Consider the following 22,353-nt stretch of genomic DNA (forward strand, 5'->3'; position numbering starts at 1 on the left):
ACATAGAACCTTCTCCCTTAAAAATGCTGTGGGAGTCTTAAAACCTTTTCATCACTGTCATGTAAACATGTTGAGCCAGATGCTATATTAAACGCTGATTACCACCAGCAACATAGGCATAGAATGTATTTCTTGATGAGGCTAGGAGTTTCCCCAACGTGTGTGTTACTGCAGAGATACTGTGCTCATCTTCAGTTCAGTGGATGCTGAAGCACCTCTTTATGTCGTTAAACACAAGGACTATCTCCGTGTTCATTCACCGTGTGAGCCCTCATCAGCTCTCAGAATAGCATAGTATTGTGAGCCAGCATGCAAGGGATAAATGTTTGTGGAAAGGTGTTAAAAATGACACTCATGGGGGGGTACCTGGCTGGCTCAGTCAGTAGAGCATGCGACTCTTGATCTCAGGGTCCCCTGCTGGGCCTAGAGCTTTCTTTCTTTTTTTTTTTTTTTTCTTTAAAGATTTTATTTACTTGACAGAGAGAGACACAGCGAGAGAGGGAACACAAGCAGGGGGAGTGGCAGAGGGAGAAGCAGGCCTCCCGCAGAGCAGGGAGCCCAATGCGGGGCTCCATCCCAGGACCCTGGGATCATGACCTGAGCCAAAGGCAGCCACTTAACTGACTGAGCCACCCAGGCGCCCTAGAGCTTTCTTTAAAAAAAAAAAAATAACACTCGTGTTTTGCTCTTTCAGAAACTACTGTGTGAGAAATTAGAAGAACAATTGCAGGATTTGGATGTTGCCTTAAAGAAGAAGGAACGTGCTGAACGCAGGTATTGTGATAATGTGTCTTAATGTTTTACTTGGGAATTTGATAATACAGTTGTTTTGCAATATAGGTTAATATATCTATCTAAAATAATTATTGGCAAACTGTGACCTGTGGGTCAAATTTGGCATGCTCCGTAATTTTGTATTGCCCACTAGGAATGTTTTTTTTCCATTTTTAAATGATTGAAAAAAATCAAAACAAGACTCTTCTTGACAGATGAAAATTCTATATTCCAGTTTCATTGTCCATAAAAAAAGTTGTATTGGAACACAGCCATGCTCATTTGTTGATATATTGTCTGTTGCTGCTTTAACATACAGCAGCAGAGTTGGGTAGTTACGGTAAAACCTTTTGCCCTGCCACGCTTAATTTATTATCTGTCCTTTTACAGGAAAAGTTTGCCAACTACTGATCTAAAATATTTATCAAAACCTACTCTGAATAAATATTGGCCCAGTTCTTGTGGAGGATATGTACCTTACTAAGTATGTAGTGAGTACAAGAAAATTCTCAGAACTGCTCTAGTTACCCATGTCATCTCTTTGGGTGGGCAGAATTAACACCGCTAAAATAAAGAGCATTTAAATGCTGAGCTGTGTCCTAAGAGTCATAACTTATAGTCATAAGATATGCCTCCCTTTCCAATTTACCATTGCAATGTAGTCTTAAAGCAGTTGGAGAAGACTTCTTGGAGGAGGTAAGACTGGATTTGAATCCAGTCTTTAAAAGGGGGCTCAAAATCAGCATAGTAAGTTTATGTTTATTTATATTTATTTGTACCTTCCTTGATTATTCTATTGCTAAACAGTTATTCATGCCTACTGTGTACCAAACTGAAGAGAAAAGGTGAGTGAGTGAGAACTCACCTCTGTCAGAATACAGCTGTATTGGCCAGTGGTAAAGTAGACAGATCATGGCATATTCGGAGCAATACAGGAATGCTGTGGAGGGGCATTTTAGTTCTGATAGGGGTTTGGGTTATCAGGCAAGTCCTGACAAAGTGTGAACAAAATGTGAACGTGAGGTGGGGAGAGTGGTAGAAGATGAAGTTGTAAATGCAGATTGAGGCCGAACTGTGAACAGTTTGGCATATCGGACTAGGGGATTTAAATTATTCTCTACAAGTAGTAAGAGAGCCATCAAAGGAGAGATAAGTATAAGAAACATGGTCTCTATTTCAGAAAACATGCCCTGGTAACAATAAAAAGGAATTAGAGTTGAGACTGTTGCAATGGAGTCCAGGAGAGCCGGTGAGGTCTGAACTAGGACATACCTTACATAATGAAGTAGAGGTATTAAAAGAGAATTTTCAGAAGCTTAATTAGGAGGATTTGATGCCCATTTGTACATATTATGAGAAAATTTAAACAATGTCTCCTGGTCCTACTACCTTCATTTGCTGCTACTGTAACTTTTACCTGCTATCTCACAGTCTTCCCCCTCCCCCCAAATTTTGCTTGTTTTAAGACAGTCAGGTAGCTCATTTGATAATCGACTCATTTTACCCCCCCATACTGTGAACTCAGTGGTTTCAGCCTCCAGATCCTGGTTTTTTCCTTACTAGTCAGCTTCAGCTCTCTGGTTTATAATGGATGCTACTTGGTTTAAAGGCAAAATTAATCTCTATAAAGTTGACTAGGAGATAAAAATACTTCATTTTTAAAAAATCAGTTGTCTCAATACCTGTGTATTTAGAAACTCTGGGTAATAGTCCTTTATATAATTATTAGGACTATTTTAATATTCACAGTTGTTCCTGTTTTTATTTTTGACACTAGAAAAGATTTAACTAAGGATGCTTCAAATTAAATCATAATAAAAAATTAGGCATTTTCTTTATTCTTTTTGAAATCTGCCGGCCCTTCTGAGAAATGAGCAGTTTTGTGGAAAGGCTGGTTAAAATTTTTTGACTACTGCCTCACTATAGGGTATATTGTTGCAATTAAGAAATACTTAAAATTTTAGAAATTTATGTTAAAATGTGCCACAATACTTATTCACACTCTTGGTCTTCCCATTTACTAACTCATTTGCTTTCCCTTCTACTTTTGGTAATCCTCTTTACTTAAATGTCATCCTTTAAGAGGACATCCAGAATTATGGCTTTAGTTCACACACTAAATTCTTTTTGAGATTGGATCACAAAAAGGAGAGTAAAGTTACTGTTATGGAGAGAACAGTCTGCCACAAAGCCAGTTAATTGAATTATTGCTATTATTTTTTAATTCTTCCCAATAATCTGGTTAACAAAGTTTTCTTTATATATAGCTTCTAATATACATAGATCCTGATATATATGAATCCTAAGGGCTCTAAAGAGCAAAATATGTATATTTCTAAAGTAAAATATTAACTGTAAACTCTAGGTGACTCCACCTGTTTTTAAAAATGAGCATTTTTATTCATCCTTTTTAAAATCTGTAAAAATAATTTCTCTAGCACTCATCCTAGAAACTTAACGGCCTTGGTTACTCTCTATATCCTAGCACGGGAGCATCTTTCCCTTTGTTCATACATTTATTCAACATTTAACCAACATGTAGTGAGCACCCACTTTATGCCAGGCAGTGTAATCAACATGAAGTGTATAGGTGGTCTCTACATTAAAGGGCTCTACAGTATGGTGAAAAAGGATTTGTCAATGAGTAATCAATGACTAGCCAGAAACTGTCTCCAGAGCTGGAGCTGTGATGCTCTGTGAAATTTGACGTTTCAGAAGTCCCTTCAACTGGTTGGTAAACATCCCTTCCAGAACTTGGTGCAGGAATTATTTGGGAATTCAAATAGCTCTGTACTTCCAGAGTACTTTTACTAGTGTTTGCTAGCAGAGAGTTGGATTTAATCAGGGTTGGAATTTTCCAGGTAATGTAACAGAGGGAAGGAGAGAAAGAGACAAGGAATTTGAAAGTGTATGCAAAGGAGTATTTATAATGATGGACCGTGGAGTCTAAGCCAGGTAAGGGGGAAAGTAAGGACACAAGGGAGTATTGGACAGTGAAAAGAGGCTAGGGTCGATGGATAGAGGTCCCACTGGAGTTAGGGGAATTGTTGAAATCAGTGTACCAGAGGGAGTAAGCCAGAAAGTGAGCCAGTAGACGTCAGAGTATAGATTCCCTGAAATTGAAATTTTAGGAAGGGTGTGGTTATTTGTAATGATGAGGTCTGGGCCCAGTATGATCATTGAGCTAGGTGGTGGTGAGATGGAGTGGAAGAAGTATCTTTCTATAAGATTACTGAGCAAGAAAATGCTGTGATGAGAAATCATACCTACCTTCAAGAGCCTACTCAACTGTTACCACCTATTTAAAGCCTCCACTTTCTCAGCTCTTCAAACAAGTTATTCCTTCTTCATGTTTCCATTATACCTGTTCATAATGGACTACAGTCAGTTGTTGAATAATTGTGAGGACAAGAACCGTGTATTATTTGCCCTCAGGATTCCCAAGCCTTACACAAATCATGACCTCAATATGGTGAATGTGAACTGAATGTTTTTCAGTTGAGTTGAGATAATAATAAAGTGAAAGTAGAGATTTTGAGGTATAAAAGAGGAAACTGATAAAACAGTAAACTTGGTTAGTGTAGGGATAGATAGGTGTTGAACATATTTAGTAACAGAGAACTCAAGTTCTGACTTCTCCATGAAGCCTTCCCTGTTAATTTCAGCTAGTACTGTTTTTGCCTTTCCTAGTTTTTAATTCATTAACTGTACTATTTTAAATCAGGTTTTGATTAAAATAACTATCATTTTCTTATGTGCCCAATTTTTGACTGAATAGCTTTATAACCCATCTCAAAAAGACTGTAAGATTCTTGTTAGCAGAGCCAAGGGTTTCTAGGGCAGTAAAGGCTGCATTCTGAAGGACCCAGGTAACTGGATGAGTAATGCCCTTCTATAAGGGACATCACAAGCAAAGGGAGGAAGAGTGGTTATTTCTGTTCAGTTCAACTTACACTGGCCTGCATATAAGAGCTCATCTGTCCTTGGTGAATTAGATTAACTTTGGGAGAACCAGAAAAAACACCTATTGGGTGTATCAGTTTGTTAATGGAAAATTTGTTGGATTAAAATCAACAAAGGTTCGTTTCTTTGAAAAGAAACTATGGAGATCTTGTTAGTGTTCTAAATCCACATTGCCTGAAGAAGTGTTAACTGGCTCTAAAACTAATCTTCACTGGAGCAACTAGGGTGCAGAGCCATGTGGCTGCACTGCCTTTTTTCTTCTCTGCAAACGCATGGTTTTAGTATCAATCACTGGGACCTTGACATGGTTCTATTGCATAGAATTTCTTTTTTTAGTATTGATATTTATTACCTTGAGATAATGGCTGTGTATATACACGTATGAAAATGTCCAGCCTAACAAAGATCTAGTTAGTCCAGCGTTGACTTCCTGTCTAATCACTTTGTCAATGAGTTGCAGCATAACTCTCCTCATGAAGTTTCCTTGTCTACTTCAGCTCGCAGGTTTCATTTCATCAGTATAATTACTTCCAAGACTACAATTTTCAGTTATACCTTTTTACAGTTTTTACCTTTAGAAAGTTTTGTGCCTCCCACAGATACCAGTACGATAAGCTCTATAGACAGTAGCTAACATGTCTATGACCTAGCCTCTGCCGTTACCATGAAATCGTCATTTTAGTATTGTCTGTGTTAGCAATGTTTTCATAACAATTTTATTTTTAGCAAATCTCATTTTGCGTGCGTTTTTGTTTTCACCTAAAGGAAAGAACGTTTGGTGTATGTGGGTATCAGTATCGAAAACATCATTCCTCCACAAGTAAGTTTCTGGTTTGTAGTATTTTTGAAGAAGAGACTGTCATAATTGTTTTAAAATTTAACCCACTTTATGTAATGTGAATAGTTTTAAATATACAGTATACCTCTTTTATTAAAAGTGGAGGGCGCCTGGGTGGCTCAATTGGTTAAGCGACTACCTTCGGCTCAGGTCATGATCCTGGAGTCCCGGTATCGAGTCCTACATCGGGCACCCTGCTCAGCAGGGAGTCTGCTTCTCCCTCTGACCCTCCCCCCTCTCATGTGCTCTCTCTCAAATAAATAAAATCTTAAAAAAAAAAAAAAAAGTGGGGGTGCCTGAGTGGCTCAGACGGTTAAGTGTCTGCCTTCGGCTCGGGTCATGATCCTGGGGTCCTGGGATCAAATCCCGCGTCGGGCTCCCTGCTCAGCGAGGAGCCTGCTTCTCCTTCTCCCTCTGCTGCTCCCCCTGCTTGTACTTTCTCTCTAATAAAAAAAAAAAAAAAGTAGAAATTTAGGACCTTAAAGAAATCACCCATATTTTCCCTCATGATTAAAATTAAATATATGCTGGGCTGCTTGGCTGGCTTAGTCGGTAGAGCATGCAGCTCTTGATCTCGGGGTCGTAAGTTTGAGCCCCATGTTGGGTGTAGAGTCTACTAAAGAAAATAACAATAATAATAAAATAAAAATTACATATATGCTGATAGCCCTAAAATGTAATATCATGTTCAAATCAGATTTATATAGCTCACTGCTATGGGGTATATGTTCTGGGGTGTTTTTTTTTTTTTTTTTAACCCTGTATTATATTGGGTAATTTGTTTTTAGCTTCTTTATGTGTTGTTTATGTAAAGTGACAAAAGAATAGTTCAGGGAGATTGGGTTTTTAATTCTGTGCTTTGGATGTTGGTTATTAGAAACTTCAGTATTTGTTCTTAACAGTTGGTTTCTTTGAAGGAATATTGTTTTACATTATTAGTCTAATTTCTAATTAAGGATATCTCATGAGTGAAAGTACATGTAACATGGTTTTCATTTGGAAATGAAGAAATGTTCCTAGTTTCATACACAGTTTCATTCAGCCTTAATTAAATCAAACACTTAAGTAACCTGTCTTGGTTAGTTACTTTCCTTCATCATCATGCTTCTTTCTTTTTCTAAATCCATTATTTCATTGATTCAGCATATCTTCTGAATATCTTCTATGTGTTCAATTTAATTATTTGTTAAAAAATTTATCAGTGGAGAAACTTCATCATGATTGTTTTAAAAGAGGTAATTATAAACTCACAGAAACATAAGAATTTTAATACAGAAGGGCTTCATCCTTTGATCACCAGGACTCTTTTTAATCTCTCTACTTAGTGTGGCCGTGTTCATTCAGTTTTGGGGGCGGTGAGATCACCTCACTTTTTCAGTCTTTTACATGTGCTGCCTAGACAGACATTAGAAAACTATTCATTCCAAGAAGCTTTTTGTTTGTCCTAATAACCTACATATTTGTTATCATATTTTTAAACCAGGAGCCAGATTTTTCTGAAGATCATGAAGAAAAGAAAAAAGATTCAAAAAAATCCAAAGCAAACTTACTTGAAAGGAGGTCAACAAGAACACGGAAATGTATAAGTTATAGGTATGAAATATGTGGAAATGGTTACAATAAAAGAGTGTAAAATGTTTTTTTAAATTATAAAATATGACCCAAGAGGATATGCTTTTTTTCATAATGATCATTAGTTAGATATGTATATATTTGTTACTTACTGTCTTTAGAATCATGCCGTTTTAGAGCAGCCAACATGATCTTTTCAAAACGTAGATTTGCTCATGTCATCCTTTTCTGCTTAATATACTTTGTCAGATTTCTGTAGCTCTTGGGATAAGGATCGATGCTTTAACAAGGCCCCTACAGGCACCACAGAATGCTCTGTACCCAGCTTTTCAGCTCTGTGTCATCCACATTTTTCCTCACTCTGTCATTATCAGCCAGTCTTCTTTCAGCTTATTTGCACATGCTCTTTACTCGACCTAGGATTTCCCTCCTGTTTTCACCTTGTTAACGTTCTCTTCATCAAATCTATTATATGCCCTCATAGCAACCAATTCTTCTCTTTGAAAGTACTTATCATGGTACCATTTTATATAAAATCATCATAACTAATGAAATCAAAGCCTGCTCATGGAAAGAGCAAGTGTAAAGTCAGTTCTTCTGTAATACAACATACGAATTCCTAAAAATTGCCGGGCTGTGTAAAATCACACAATATAAACCATAGGGATTATGGGAAATATGGAGGTAGGGCCACACTCAAAAATTTCGTTAGTGACATTTTTTTTTAAAGATATGAATGTAGGGGAGGGGGGTGGGGGGATGGGTTAGCCTGGTGATGGGTATTAAAGAGGGCACGTATTGAATGGAGCACTGGGTGTTATATGCAAACAATGAACCATGGATCACTACATCAAAAACTAATGATGTCGGCGCCTGGGTGGCTCAGTCGTTAGGCGTCTGCCTTTGGCTCAGGTTGTGATCCCAGAGTCCTGGGATCGAACCCCGCGTCAGGCTCCCTGCTCAGCCGAGAGCCTGCTTCTCCCTCTCCCACTCTCCCTGCTTGTGTTCCCTCTCTAGCTGTGTCTCTCTGTCACATAAATAAAATCTTTAAAAAACAAAAAAAAACCCCAAAAAACTAACGATGTAATGTATGGTGATTAACATAATATAATAAAATTTTAAAAAAAGATATGACTGTAATAAAAACATAGTAACATTTGATGCGCGTTAAATGGTTAAGAACTAATATAAATACTACACCAACTACCACATTTTCTGTTGAAAAATCTCTGGAGTTTGTCTGTGGAAGTGGTTGTGAGGTGGGTTGCAATTTGTAAATCATTGTGTGGTGGTAGAAGGAGGGTTGATTTGTCTTGTAACACGCATAATGAGCTGAGGTTGCTGGTAGATATTTGAGGTGTGTATATGTATGCAGTTTGTATATGCTTGTGTGGCTAGATGCAGTTTTCTACATTTACCTAGTGTTTCTCATGAATAAAATTACTTAAAGCAAGTATAAAATACACATTATGCTTGAATTATTTCCTAATATATGAGCCTTGTTGTAACAATTTACAGTTTTAGAACAGACCTTACAGTAGAATGTATTATCTTTCAATCTTGATGTAGTTGTGGTTGTTAAAAGAAGGAGAGATTTACTCTTAGTATTTCGTCCTGGATGTATACCCAGAAGTGGGATTGCTGGATCCTATGGCACGTATATTTTTGTGTTTTTTGAGGAACGTCCATGATGTTTTCCATGGCAGTTGCACCCTTTTGTTCCCCACCAGCAGCATATAGTTTCCAGGTTTTCCACATCCTTGCCAACACTTCTTGGCTTTGGAGGGTTTTTTTTTTATAATGACCATCCTGGCGGATATGAGGCAATATCTCATGATTTTGATTTGCATTTCCCTCGTTGTTGATGATGAGCATCTTTTCATTTGCTTGCTGGGTGTTTGTATGTCTCTTGTCATTTTTTCTTTATTATTTCTGCTGCTTAGTACTTTTTAAAAGAAATTTCACTGAGAGGTACTAAGAAAGTCATTCATGTGCTTTCTCTAATAAGTTTTACTCTTCATATTTAAGCTCTGAATACACCTAGAGTTTAATTTGTACATGGGTGCAGTGGGATTATTGTGAGTATAAAATATAAAGCACTTAATAAAGTATTACCACAGAAAGAGGACAAAAAAGAATTTCATCACCATTATCATTTAGTAATTGTTTATCAGATTCTCCTGCTGCTAACAGAGAGGATGACATCAAAGTTGACTAGAAGTAGCATTGGATTGGGGTACAGAAGAATAAGATTATAGTCCTCACCATACCATGTATTACCCATGTAACTTGGAATGGTCCATTTCCCTAGGTCTTGGTTGATGGTGGATTAACGCAGGTGATCCCTTCAGCTCTAAATTTATATAACAGTAATATAGAAATTTATGAAAAACTATATTCTTTAGCATAAAATGTATTGTGTGATTAATTTATTTATGCCTTAATATCTACTTCCCAAAAAGATTTAAGGAAGGTATGTAATCTACTGTAAGGAGCAACTTTTTAAGCATAGCACCAAACATAGAAACAATAATGGAAAGGAGATTTGATTACATAAAATTTAAGAAAGACTTAGAAGTACTTACTTCTAAAAGAAAATATTTTCTTGCAAAGAAATTTTGCAAAGGAGTTAGAATTCAAAAGGAATGCCTTACAAATTTTAAAAATTACAGTGAGTATAGTTTTTTTCATTGTGGAAATACAGTAGCTTATTCCATGATGTCTGTAAAAGCTGTTGTGTCTCCAGCCATTAATGTTACTGAAGTCGAGAATAAAGACATTTTTGTTAGGAAATCAGTTACTTTAGGGAAACCAAGGTTTTGTTTATTTTAGAAACTAGAACTAGACAGTGTTGACTTTTTACATTTGTTTATTTGGGAGGGGGCTGCCTGGAAATGTTACGGGCACATATTCATAATTGTAGCAGGGCAAGATGTCAGTTTTCATTTCTCAAAACTTAAAAAATAAGCAAAAGCTAAAGGGGAAATACACTTTGGATAGAAATAATTGCAACAGGGGCACCTGGATGGCTCAGTTGGTTAAGCATCTGCCTTTGGCTCAGGTCATGATCCCAAGGTCCTGGGATGGAGCCCTGCAACGGGATCCCTGCTCAGTGGGGAGTCTGCTTCTCCTCTCCTTCTGCCCCTCCCCCTGCTTGTGCTCTCTCTCTCTCTCTCTCAAATGAATAAATTTTTTAAAATTAAAGTAAAAGAAAAAATAATTGCAACATATGACAAAGTATTAAAATCTTGAATACCTTAGGGCGCCTGGGTGGCTGAGTTGTTAAGCGTCTGCCTTCGGCTCAGGTCATGATCCCAGGGTCCTGGGATCGAGTCCTGCATCGGGCTCCCTGCTCAGCGGGAAGCCTGCTTCTCCCTCTCCCACTCCCCCTGCTTGTGTTCCTGCTCTCGCTATGTCTCTCTCTGTCAAAAAAATAAATAAAATCTTAAAAAAAAAAAATCTTTAATACCTTAAAAGCTCTTACAAGTAGTAAAAGATGCACACTGGCTGATAAAACGGGCAAAGGATTCAAACCAGCCTTGTAAAAGAAAAAGCAAAAATGACCAATAAACATGAAACTATTATTTGGCCTTACTCAGTAATCACATTAAAATTAAAAGAACAGGGACGCCTGGGTGGCTCAGTCATGAAGCGTCTGCCTTCTGCTCAGGTCATGATGTCAGGGTCCTGGGATCGAGTCCCGCATCTGGCTCTCCACTCAGTGGGAAGCATGCTTCTTCCTCTCCCACTCCCCCTGCTTGTGTTCCCCTCTCGCTGTCTCTTTCTCTGTGTCAAATACATAAATAAAATCTTTAAAAAAAAAGTAAAAGAACAAGAAAATAATTTTCAAAATTAGAAAAAAGTTAAATGATAAAATTAACTTCATGGTTATATTATAAATTGCTACCACCCTTGAAGAACAGTTTTTTTTTTCTTATTATGTTATGTTAGTCACCATACATTGCATCATTAGTTTTTGATGTTGTGTTCCATTATTCATTGTTTGCGTATAACACCCAGTGCTCCATTCAATACGTGCCCTCTTTAATACCCATCACCAGGCTAACCCATCCCCTCACTCCCCTCCCCTCTAGAACCCTCAGTTTGTTTCTCAGAGTCCATAGTCTCTCATGGTTCATCTCTCCCTCTGATTTCCCCCCCTTCATTTTTCCCTTCCTACTATCTTTTTTTTTTTTTTTTTTTAACATATAATGTATTATTTGTTTCAGAGGTACAGGTCTGTGATTCATCAGTCTTACAATTCACAGCGCTCACTATAGCACATACCCTCTCCAGTGTCTTATCACCCAGCCACCCCATCCCTCCCACCCCCCACCACTCCAGCAACCCTCAGTTTGTTTCCTGAGATTAAGAATTCCTCATGTCAGTGAGATCATATGATACTTGTCTTTCTCTGACTGGCTTATTTTGCTTAGCATAATACCCTCTAGTTCCATCCATGTCATTGCAAATGGCAAGATTTCATTTTTTGATGGCTGCATAATATTCCATTGTATATATATACCACATCTTCTTTATCCATTCATCTGTCAATGGACATCTTGGCTCTTTCCATAGTTTGGCTATTGTGGACATTGCTGCTATAAACATCGGGGTGCATGTACCCCTTCGCATCCCTACATTTGTATCTTTGGGGTAAATACCCAGTAGTGCAATTGGGTCGTATGGTAGCTCTATTTTCAACTTTTTGAGTAACCTCCATACTGTTTTCCAGAGTGACTGCACCAGCTTGCATTCCCACCAACAGTGTAGGAGAGTTCCCCTTTCTCTGCATCCCCGCCAACATCTGTCATTTCATGACTTGTTAATTTTAGCCATTCTGACTGGTGTGAGGTGGTATCTCATTGAGGTTTTGGGTTGTATTTCCCTGATGCCAAGCGATATTGGAAGAACAGTTTTTATGCCCTCTAAAGCCAACAGTTTTAATTGTAGAAAGAATACCAGGAACAAACCTAAGGTCCAACAGAATCTCTTGGTGAAACCATGGGCACTCACCAAACAAAGGAAAAGGTAGTTATAAGATACTGAGGAAGGGTAGAGTTTAGATGAAATGTAAATGAAGCAATGAGAGTTAGGCTGAAGGCACATCTATCCGATCTAGACCACATAGTGGACACAGGTTCCTGTTTCCTGAAAGCATTGAATTTGAAGTTGATGTGTAGGGTGTTGTGTCCATTCCATTATTCAAAGCTCTGCATCTGGGATATAAATCAAGTCTGCCTCTTTGTGTTAAAAGTAACTTAAATCCTCCAGGCAAGCATGGAATGTTTTATTCTTACTGATGCCATTTCATAAGTCCAAAGGTTCTAATCGTCTCTGACACAGAAAACCAGGTTTTTCGGTGAGTAGGAAAGTAGAAGTCATTCAGAGGAAGAGGCTGTTTTGCCACTTTATAGCTGCAACCTGTCATTGGGAGAAATACTGTTTTCTGTTAACTGCATCTGGCTTTATCTATATCTGTTATTCTAGCCTGATGAGTGGATGTACAGATTTTTAGTTTCTCAGAATTTGTTAAAGAAAACCTAAGCTACAGCTGCAGGGTTGTTTTTCATAGCTATGATTGTAATTGTGAAAAAATTGGAAGTAAACTTTTAACTAAATCATGATATATCTGTAAGATTAGATACTATATAGCCATTAAAAACTATGTTGTAGAAGAATTCTTAACCTGAAACTTGCGAATCCTCTGAAATTAGATATAAAATTCTATGTTTGTGTGGATATTTTTTTTTCCTAGAGAGGAAATCCATAGCTGTAATGAGTTTCTTAACTCAAAAGGCAAAATATTTGGCTTTTAAACTCTATCGTTAATCCATTGTCTGCCTTTAATCCAACACTGTCCAGTAGAATTTACTGTGTTTTTGGAGATGTGCTATTTCTTTGCTGTCCACCGTGGTGCCGTACGTAGCTGTGGGGCACTTAAAATCTGGCTAGCGAGGAATGGGGTTTTTCATTTTAATTAATTTTAATATAGATAGCCACATGCAGCTAGTAATTACCATATTTTGGATAGTTTTAGGCAAGTCACTTTATCCTTTTGGTCACCTCAGGTCTAAAGTGAAGGGAGTTTTGTATGTGAAGAAATCTTGGGGCTCATCTAGTTGTCTTCTCTAAGTTGGGGGCAGTGGCCCTTGTGAGAAAAAGTACTTTTATCTAGTTCTAAAATTCTGAGCATCTGTATATGGACCTTGGTAATAATACTAATATAATCCCTGATGACAGTAATAGTGTAGTTCTCACACTTAGTATTATTTCTGGAACACTAATTCAACTTACTTTGCTGTGTGATTTGTGTAGTTAGAGGTGGGCGAACTGTGGCCTGTGGGGCAAATCCCAGCTCAAATGCCAGTTTATGTAGCCATAGCCCGTGACCTAGGAATGGTTTTTATATGTATAAATGACTGAGAAAAGAACTGAAAGAAGAAAATCTTAGGACGGTTACATGAAATTCAAATCTCAGTGTCCATAGATAAAGTTCTGCTGGAACACAGCCGCATTCATTCACTTGCCTTGTCTCTGGCGGCTTTTGCAGCTCAGTGGCAGGGGTGAGTGGTTACAACAGGGACCGTAGAGTCTACAAAGCCGAAAATATTTACCCTTTATAAAATGGCCCTTTATAAAAATCGTTGCTGATGCCTGGTATAGATGATCTCTGAAAATGAGTTAGATACTGATTTGCAAAAGAAATTGAGGTTAACAGGAGTGAGGTGATGTAGTCCAAGTCACACAGCCCCAAAGTGGCAGAGAGCATTTTTATACTCAGGCCTTTTTCATTTCAGAGGCAACTCCTCCTAACCCATGTACCAGGACAGGCTGTGATGTGATTGTTGTATATATTTTAGATTTGATGAATTTGATGAAGCAATCGATGAAGCTATAGAAGATGATATCAAAGAAGCTGATGGAGGAGGTATGTGTTTATCATTCCCTGTTCTTCGTATGACTTGGCCAATAGGTTAACTTAAAATGCCCAGAGTTAGGGGCACCTGGCTGGCTCAGTCAGTAGAGCATGTGACTCTTGATCTCATAGTTGTGAGTTTGAGCCCCATGTTGGGCATAGAGATTACTTAAAAACAAAACAAAACAAAACACTGATTAGGGAGTAAGCATATTTTTTTTTTTTAATTCTCTGCTGATGTTAAATGTCTGAGATTCAAAATAATTTGTGGACATTGTGTCAATGTGTAGACTCAGATCTTATTAATTATTTTTCAAGTGGTTTTATGACTTGATATAAAATCTAAGTGTTCCTCTGTAGATTAAAAAAATTTATTTCTGCTTCCAAATAGAAACCCCACTTAAACTTTCTTGTTGTTTATGTTTAGATCACTGCTGCTACAAAATCTTAAAAATTATGGATAATCTGAATCTAAATGATTGCTTTAGATCAACCTTTTAAAAATCACTTCATTAATTTCATAGTCTTTAACAGGTGACATGAAAACAGAAGGATTTGAAGGTAATTTAATGAAAGAGCGATACAGAGAATTACCAGTGCTCCAGTATGGAGCATTGTGGTCTCCTTTAGTACTTAGGAAAACTCTGAAGAAGATCAGTAGTAAGTAGGCTGTGTGAAGAAGTCACCAGCTTTTCCAGGGCTCTGCACCTTATTTACAGCTTTGCTGCAGGATTCTCACCTTTTCTGTCCTGCACACACAGTTAAAAGAAAACGGATTGGTCTCTTTCTAAAGCCCTGTCCAAAAGACAACTTTGAAGAAGAGATTCTTGAGTGATTGCCAGTAGGTATGAGGTTTCCTTCGAGGTTGATGAAAATGTTCTGGAATTTGTTAGTGGTGATGGTTGCACAACTTTGTAACTACTGAAAACCTCTGAACTATACACTTTAAAAGGGTGAATGTTATAGTATGCAAATTTTATCAAATTTTTTAAAAAGAGGTTCTTTACGTGGTGAACTTCCCCTTAGTAGACTAAACACATGCAAAAAGTCTCTTGATGAGAGCTCTGTTAGCTGAAGTTATGAGAAAACTGCTTATTTGTAGGAAAAAAGTAAATGAGCCGCTAAGGATGAGCAAGGACAGCTCTATCTAGAGAGAAGCTTTTAATAAACGTACCGTTGTCTTTCTTCCTCCCTCTCTTCCCCTCATCGCCCTCCCCTTCCCCCCTGAACTCAGGAGCCGGCCGAGGGAAAGATATCTCCACCATCACAGGTCACCGTGGGAAAGACATCTCTACTATTTTGGATGAAGAAAGAAAAGAAAATAAACGACCCCAGAGGGCAGCTGCTGCACGTCGGAAGAAACGCCGGCGACTGAATGATCTGGACAGTGATAGCAACCTGGACGAAGAAGAGAGTGAGGATGAATTCAAGATCAGCGACGGGTACGTGGTTTGCCAGCAGGTCCCATTCCCTAGATATAGGCTTAAATGGGGCTTGCAGAGAAGCTCGGCCATGCTGTGACGGGCCTTTGGTTCCTCGTGCACATGGACGATCTCTTTTTATTTTCAGGCTATTTAAAACAGATTCAAGAATGCTAATCTTAGCTATTTTTCGATCAAAACAAAGTAGGCTTATGGTTGTTTAATATTCAAAATTGTATTTACATTTGATTAACTGGAATCAAGCATTCATTTGCTGTGCATCTCCATGCCATCTTCCGCCAACATGTCCATGAGAGGTTCCTAGTCAAATGTGAGAATTAGACAAGTACAGGTAATTAGGTACTATTCTCTGGTGACCCACAGAGGTTTGGGTTGGGGCACGTAATCCAGTTTGGAAGATCGGGAAAGATTTTCCTGCAGAGCAGGTGTTGAAACAGTACTGCAGTTTCTTCTCTCAGATTGTTAGTGGGAAAAACAAACATGTAAACCACAAAAAAGTCATTCTGTGTGATTGCTGCAAAAATGTAGGAAAGCCTAAATAGTGCATAAAGGAAGAGTCTGATTAGAGAGTTCATGGAAAGCCTTAGAGTGGAAATAAAGCTTGATCTGAAATTTGAAGATGAAAAATTGGGCAAATCCATTGAGTTTGAGATTCAAAGTGGGATGAGAAAGAGGGCAGGCATCCTAAGAGCAGTCACATGTTGAAGGCAGCAAGGCATAAGACATCATGGAATATTTAGGAAACTCCTGGAATGTCAGGGTAGCAAGAATATGGGGAAGAAGTAAAGAGTGCCCAGCTGGAGATGTGGCTAAAAGATAAAATGGAACCAGATGATGGAGCGATTTGTTTGTCATGCATGGGAATTTGGAATCTTACCCTGAAGATGATGAAAGCCCATGGATGGGTTTTAACCATCCGGCTAATGAGGTTTATGTTTCAGAAAAATTCATCCTGGCATTCTTTTGGAGGCTGTCTGGAGGGGAAATGAGTCTAGAGACTAGAGGGACTCCCTGGGCAATTGCTGTGGTGGTTTAGGTGGGAGATGAGTGCCCGACAGAGAAGAGGGATCAGGTTTGAGATATTATCTTTAAGAGGTTGACTCAGAGAGGAAGCTAATAATTGATTAGATGTGAGAAATGAAAAGGGAGAAATTAGGAAAAATACCAGGTTTCTGGTTTGACTTACTGGATAGGTAATAGTTCCAAATATAAGGCTCGGAGACAGAAGAGAGGATTAGGTTAGGAAATGAGTTCTCTTTGGGACATGTTAAATTTAAGTCATGTAGGGGACATCCCAGGACGCCAAAGCAATTTATGTACAAAAATCAGCATGAGTTCATCTTAACTCCTCCTAAGAGAAGAATATTAACAGACAAATTGCTACAATTATCTAGGTATTTTACGTTAACCATTACTGAATGACTCACTGGACTTGTTAGAATTTGAACTCAGAATCATAATTCATCTGGTTTCTCTTGGACAGATCTCAAGATGAGTTTGTTGTATCTGATGAAAACCCAGATGAAAGTGAAGAAGACCCACCATCTAATGATGACAGCGACACTGATTTCTGTAGCCGGAGACTGAGGCGACATCCCTCCCGGCCAATGAGGCAAAGCAGGCGTTTGCGAAGAAAGACCCCAAAGAAAAAGTACTCTGATGATGATGAAGAGGAGGAGTCTGAGGAGAATAGTAGAGACTCTGGTAAAAATAATTTGTACCTGTATCACACCAATTCAATTCTTAGAACTTCTGGAGTTAAGAGGGTTTTTTTTTTAAGATTTTATTTATTTGACAGAGAGAGACACAGCGAGAGCAGGAACACAAGCAGGGGGAGTGGGAGAGGGAGAAGCAGGCTTCCTGCCGAGCAGGAAGCCCGATGTGAGGCTCGATCCCAGGACCCTGGGATTATGACCTGAGCCGAAGGCAGACGCTTAATAACTCAGCCACCCAGGCGCCCTAGAGTTAAGAGTTCTTAAGATAAAATTTCATTCATTTGTAATATAAGCTTTCTAATAAAACTTTGAATTCTCTTCTTATGACTCACTAGTAACTAAATTTTTCACATAAAACATATCTAAGAAAATAAATACAGATGGATGTGTTAACTGCATACCAAATTCATTTAGGATTGTGATGAATTCTTTTCCTTCCTTCCTTCCTTCCTTCCTTCCTTCCTTCCATCCTTCCTTTGACAGAGATCACAAGTAGGCAGAGAGGCAGGCAGAGAGAGTGGGGGAAGTGGGCTCCCCACTGAGCAGAGAGCCCGATGCGGGGCTCGATTCCAGGACCCTGAGATCATAACCTGAACCGAAGGCAGACACCTAACCAACTGAGCCACCCAGGCAACCCTGTGATGAATCCTTTTGGTGCCAAGTTTCCATGCCTAGACTTTATCTTCATAATGTTTCTTTGGAATCATTCTCAGTAAGCTGAGAACATTTTTCTCAGATATCTAGCAGTTGGAAAGAGAAGGTTCACCAATTATTTTTAACACTTAGATCACTATCAGTGAGTGATTCATTCATTTTTGTAAATTAGCAATAGTGATGTTCTTATATTTTATGCTTATTTCTATTAACTGAATAAATAGTGACAGGCACAGCATCTAAAAAAACAGCTAGGAGTACTTTGTAGAATTGGCTACAGGTAGCTGTCCTCTCACTGAGGAAATGTCACAGCCAGGAAGGAGTATTACATCCTCTACCTGGCTGGGCTTATGGGTTTTTTGTTTCATATATCATATAACCATAGTAGAATTATCAAAATCAGATATTTTAAAACATTGAGGGGTGTCTGGGTGGCTCAATCGGTTAAGCATCTGCCTTTGGCTCAGGTCATGATCCCAGGGTCCTGGGATCGAGTCCCGTATTGGGCTTCCTGCTCGGCAGGGGAGTCTGCTTCCCCCTCTCCCCCTGCTCGTGCTCGTTCTCTCTCAAATAAATAAATAAAATCTTTCTTTAAATAGATAAATAAAAACATTGGTATACTACATTTATCTAATTAACAGTATATATTCATATTTCATCAGGTGTCCCAAAATTGTCCTTTATATCAGTTTTTTTCCTAGTCCAGGATCTAATCCAGGAGTACACATTGCATTTATTCATGTCTCTAGACTCCTTTAATCTATAATATTCCTCAAACTGTCTTTATTGATCCTGACATTTTTGAAGAATATATACTAGTTAATTTGTAAAATGTCCCTCAATCAGGGTTTTTTTTTGCTTCCTGCGATTAGATTCAGTTTATACATTTTTCAGCAAGAATATCACAGAGCTAATATATGTTCTCCGGGTCTCCACTATTTTTCCCTTTATAATTAACAGTAATTTGTAGGAGGGCATTTTGAGACTATATATATATACCATTTCTTTTCAGATGTTTCACCCATAGTTTTAGCATTCATTGATGATTTCCTGGCCCCATAATTCCTTTTATATTTATTATTTGGTGTTCCTTAAGAAAGCGCTTTCCCTTCTCCCCCATATATTTATTTCTTTATATTAGTATGTACTTGTGGATTCTTATTTTAGTCTGTGGATATAATATGTTATTGCTGTGTAGGCTCAGTTTTTCCCAGATTTGGCCAGTAGGGACTCCTTCAGACTGTTGGTGAGCCATTTTGAAGTGTTTGAAATTCATTAGACAATAAGGCTGGATGTGATAATTTGGTGGAATTTGTTAGCACTCCTGAAAAACTGCTCTAACCCAATGTCATAGTCTCTTGTTTACTAATCAGAGATGGTATGGATGGTGCTGTTTGACAACACTTGGAGAATTGAAGTGGGCCCCGTATGCTGTAGTTAGCAGATTTTATTTCCATATGGAAAAAAGCCAAAAATGTAACTCCAATTCTGTACTTCTTTGAAACAGTTTTATCAGTTTTCTGGGATTAGAGATTTTAATCTGTGCAGTACATTGTGAAGTTATAACTGTACCACACATCTGTACACATAGGAGCAGCAGATTATTTTGAGGCAGAATAGTAACCAAATAGTAACCAAGAAGAGCAGCCCATGTAGCTGGCTGGGTAGCTCTAGGTTGAATGAGATAAAGATTGTATAAAACATCTTTTACTGTCTTTTTTTTTAAAGATTTTATTTATTTATTTGACAGAGAGACACAGCGAGAGCAGGAACACAAGCAGGGGGAGTGGGAGAGGGAGAAGCAGGCTTCCCGCCGAGCAGGGAGCCCGATGTGGGGCTCAATCCCAGGACCCCGGGATCATGACCTGAGCCGAAGGCAGACGCTTAACGACTGAGCCACCCAGGTGCCCCTAAAACATCTTTTACTTTCAGACATTGGCTGCTAATAGGAAACATTAGGAACTTTGGCGTTAAAGACTCCTACGCATTTACTTGTACTATTAAGAGGAAAATAAGAGACTTATAGTGGCGCCTGGCTGGCTCAGTCAGTAGAGCATGCGACTCTTGGTCTTGGGCTTGTGAATTTGAGCCCCATGTTGGGTGTGGAGCCTACTTAAAAAAGAGAGAGAGGGGCGCCTGGGTGCTCAGTCATTAAGCATCTGCCTTCGGCTCAGGTCATGATCTCGGGGTCCTGGGGTCGAGCCCCACATCGGGCTCCCTGCTCCGCGGGAAGCCTGCTTCTCCCTCTCCCACTCCCCCTGCTTGTGTTCTCTCTCTCGCTGTGCCTCTCTCTGTCAAATAAATAAATAAAATCTTTCAAAAAAAGAGAGAGATTTATAGCCATTATTATTAATTTAAAAATTGTTATTACTGAACCCTACTTATTAAGAGCTTTACATTTTTATAACCTAAGCTAATTACATTTCTCTTTAATAGACTTAAATTTTGTATTTCTTTTTCCTTGAACAGAAAGTGATTTTAGCGATGATTTTAGTGATGATTTTGTAGAAACTCGGCGGAGGCGGTCAAGGAGGAACCAGAAAAGACAAATTAACTACAAAGAAGATTCCGAAAGTGATGGTTCCCAGAAGAGTTTACGACGTGGGAAAGAAATCAGACGAGTTCACAAGCGCAGGCTTTCTAGCTCAGAGAGTGAAGGTAAGGAGTAGCTCTCCAGTTTACAGAAGTTTGGACAAGGCAGAAATAGAAGCTATAAAGTAAACTCAGGATTGTGGTTCTGTACCATTTCATAGAAATTCAGTATAAGTAGTGATATCTTCGAGACAAAATCCATTATTTTTTGCCTGATCCCTTTTTATAGTTTAAATAAATGATACTTGATAAGATACTAATTTTTAATGTCTCCATTGTAATAATTAAACTCTTCATTGAAATAGACAAGTCTCAGAAAACTAAGATCTGAGCAAGAATTCTTCTGCTCCCTTATTATTCACGGCCCTCATTTTGAGATAACTTCTGCCCTGGATAACTAAACAGTTTGGAATACAGGGCCCTGCTGTCTCTTTCCACCTTGACAGTGAGCTTCAGTTGGTAACTTTTATTTCTTAATAGTTTTAGCTGTGCTCCATACCAGGAGTGTAGGAAAAGCTCTAAAATACGAATTTGTGATAGCCATTCAGTCTTGTGGTTATTCTAGTTCTTTTAAATGATTCTAACCCTCACCTCTGCCCTTTTTTTTTTTGACTTATATAATCCTCCATTATTTATGATCTGTTGTGAAGATTTCTAAGATGCTTATCAGTTAAGTTTGAGCCCAAGCCAGGAAATAAAGGGGAAAAAAATGTTTGAACATGGGAGGCTAAAGAAAGGGGATGAACATCTGATTGTGTATTTACCTTCATGTGTCATTAAAGACAAACAAATCCAGTAATTCAGCTACTAAAAACAAATTCTTATTGCACTAGTCACTGTTTTGGCACTGCGACTAAAAGAGTAAGCAAAACAGCCAAAAACATGTAACTCCCGTGTAAACTCTTATTTTAATTAGAGGGAGAGATAATAAACAAGATAAGTAAGTAGAACCTATGTGGTATTAGGTGGGGATAAATGCTGTGGAGAAAAATAAAGGAGAAAGAGGAGTTGGGTAGGGATAGTGGCTGGGATCTCAGATCGGGCACCACAGCAACGTCTCACCAAGAAGACCACATTGGAGTAAAGACCTGACCTAATGTTGGGTGTGTGCCATGCATTTGTCTTAAGGCCGAGTGATACAGGCAGATGGAGCAACTAACATGAAGGCCTGGAGGCAGATTTGTGCCTGGTGTGTTCAGGAACAGAGAGGAGGCCAGGGTGGTTGAAGGAGAATGAGCGAAGGGAAGAATTGCATGAGACGATGCAGAGATCAACAGGGGTCCCATCACAAAGAGCAGTAGGCCGAAACTACAGCCCACCTGTCTGTAATCAAGTTCTGTTGGACCAGCCACGCCCGTGTTTCTCACATACTGCCTGTGGCTTCTTTTGTGCAAAGCTGAGTTAGTTGTATTAGAGACTGTAGGGCCTGCCCTTCTACAAAAAAACAAAACAAACAAATTGCCAACCCCTGATGAACCGTGCCATCTGGTTGAACTTTCTGTGGTGATGGAAACAGGCTGTATCTGTGCTGTTCCGTATAGTAGCCAGTGGCCTCTCATGGGGCTGTTGAGCACCTGTAATGTGACTGGTATGACTGAGGAGCCGAATTTTTAATTTTTATTTACTTTTAATTCATATAAATTTAAAAATAGCCACATGTGATTAGTGGCTACCATATGGGATAGCGTGGTAGGCTGTTGTAGAGTTATAAACTTTGGATTTTATTCCTTGTGAGAAGAGAAATAATTGGAGTTTGAGCAGAGCAGTGATATGATCGGACCTATATTTTAATTTGCTATGGTAGCTGTGTTACGAATAAATTTAAGGGGACAAGGGCAGAGTCTAGGAGACCCATTGGGAACCCACTGAAAGAGGCCAGGTGAG

At 38.7% G+C, this 22,353-nt stretch overlaps 1 protein-coding gene across 2 annotated transcripts in view; it reads left to right on the top strand.

Moving 5' to 3' along the window:
- Nucleotides 1–22,353, top strand: part of RSF1 (remodeling and spacing factor 1) — a 169,347-nt gene that overhangs the window by 140,374 nt on the left and 6,620 nt on the right. For both annotated transcript variants that reach the window (XM_064576868.1, XM_064576867.1), the window contains exons 9-15: nt 695–774; nt 5,503–5,557; nt 7,059–7,168; nt 14,011–14,078; nt 15,301–15,508; nt 16,992–17,212; nt 20,347–20,535. In XM_064576868.1, the coding sequence (XP_064432938.1) occupies nt 695–774; nt 5,503–5,557; nt 7,059–7,168; nt 14,011–14,078; nt 15,301–15,508; nt 16,992–17,212; nt 20,347–20,535 (931 nt within the window). The remainder of the gene's footprint in view (nt 1–694; nt 775–5,502; nt 5,558–7,058; nt 7,169–14,010; nt 14,079–15,300; nt 15,509–16,991; nt 17,213–20,346; nt 20,536–22,353) is intronic.

This window comes from Mirounga angustirostris, unplaced genomic scaffold, assembly GCF_029215605.1.
Source record: "Mirounga angustirostris isolate CCGP_5_RB_7025 unplaced genomic scaffold, mMirAng1.0.hap1 SCAF_13, whole genome shotgun sequence".
Taxonomy (NCBI): domain Eukaryota; kingdom Metazoa; phylum Chordata; class Mammalia; order Carnivora; family Phocidae; genus Mirounga; species Mirounga angustirostris.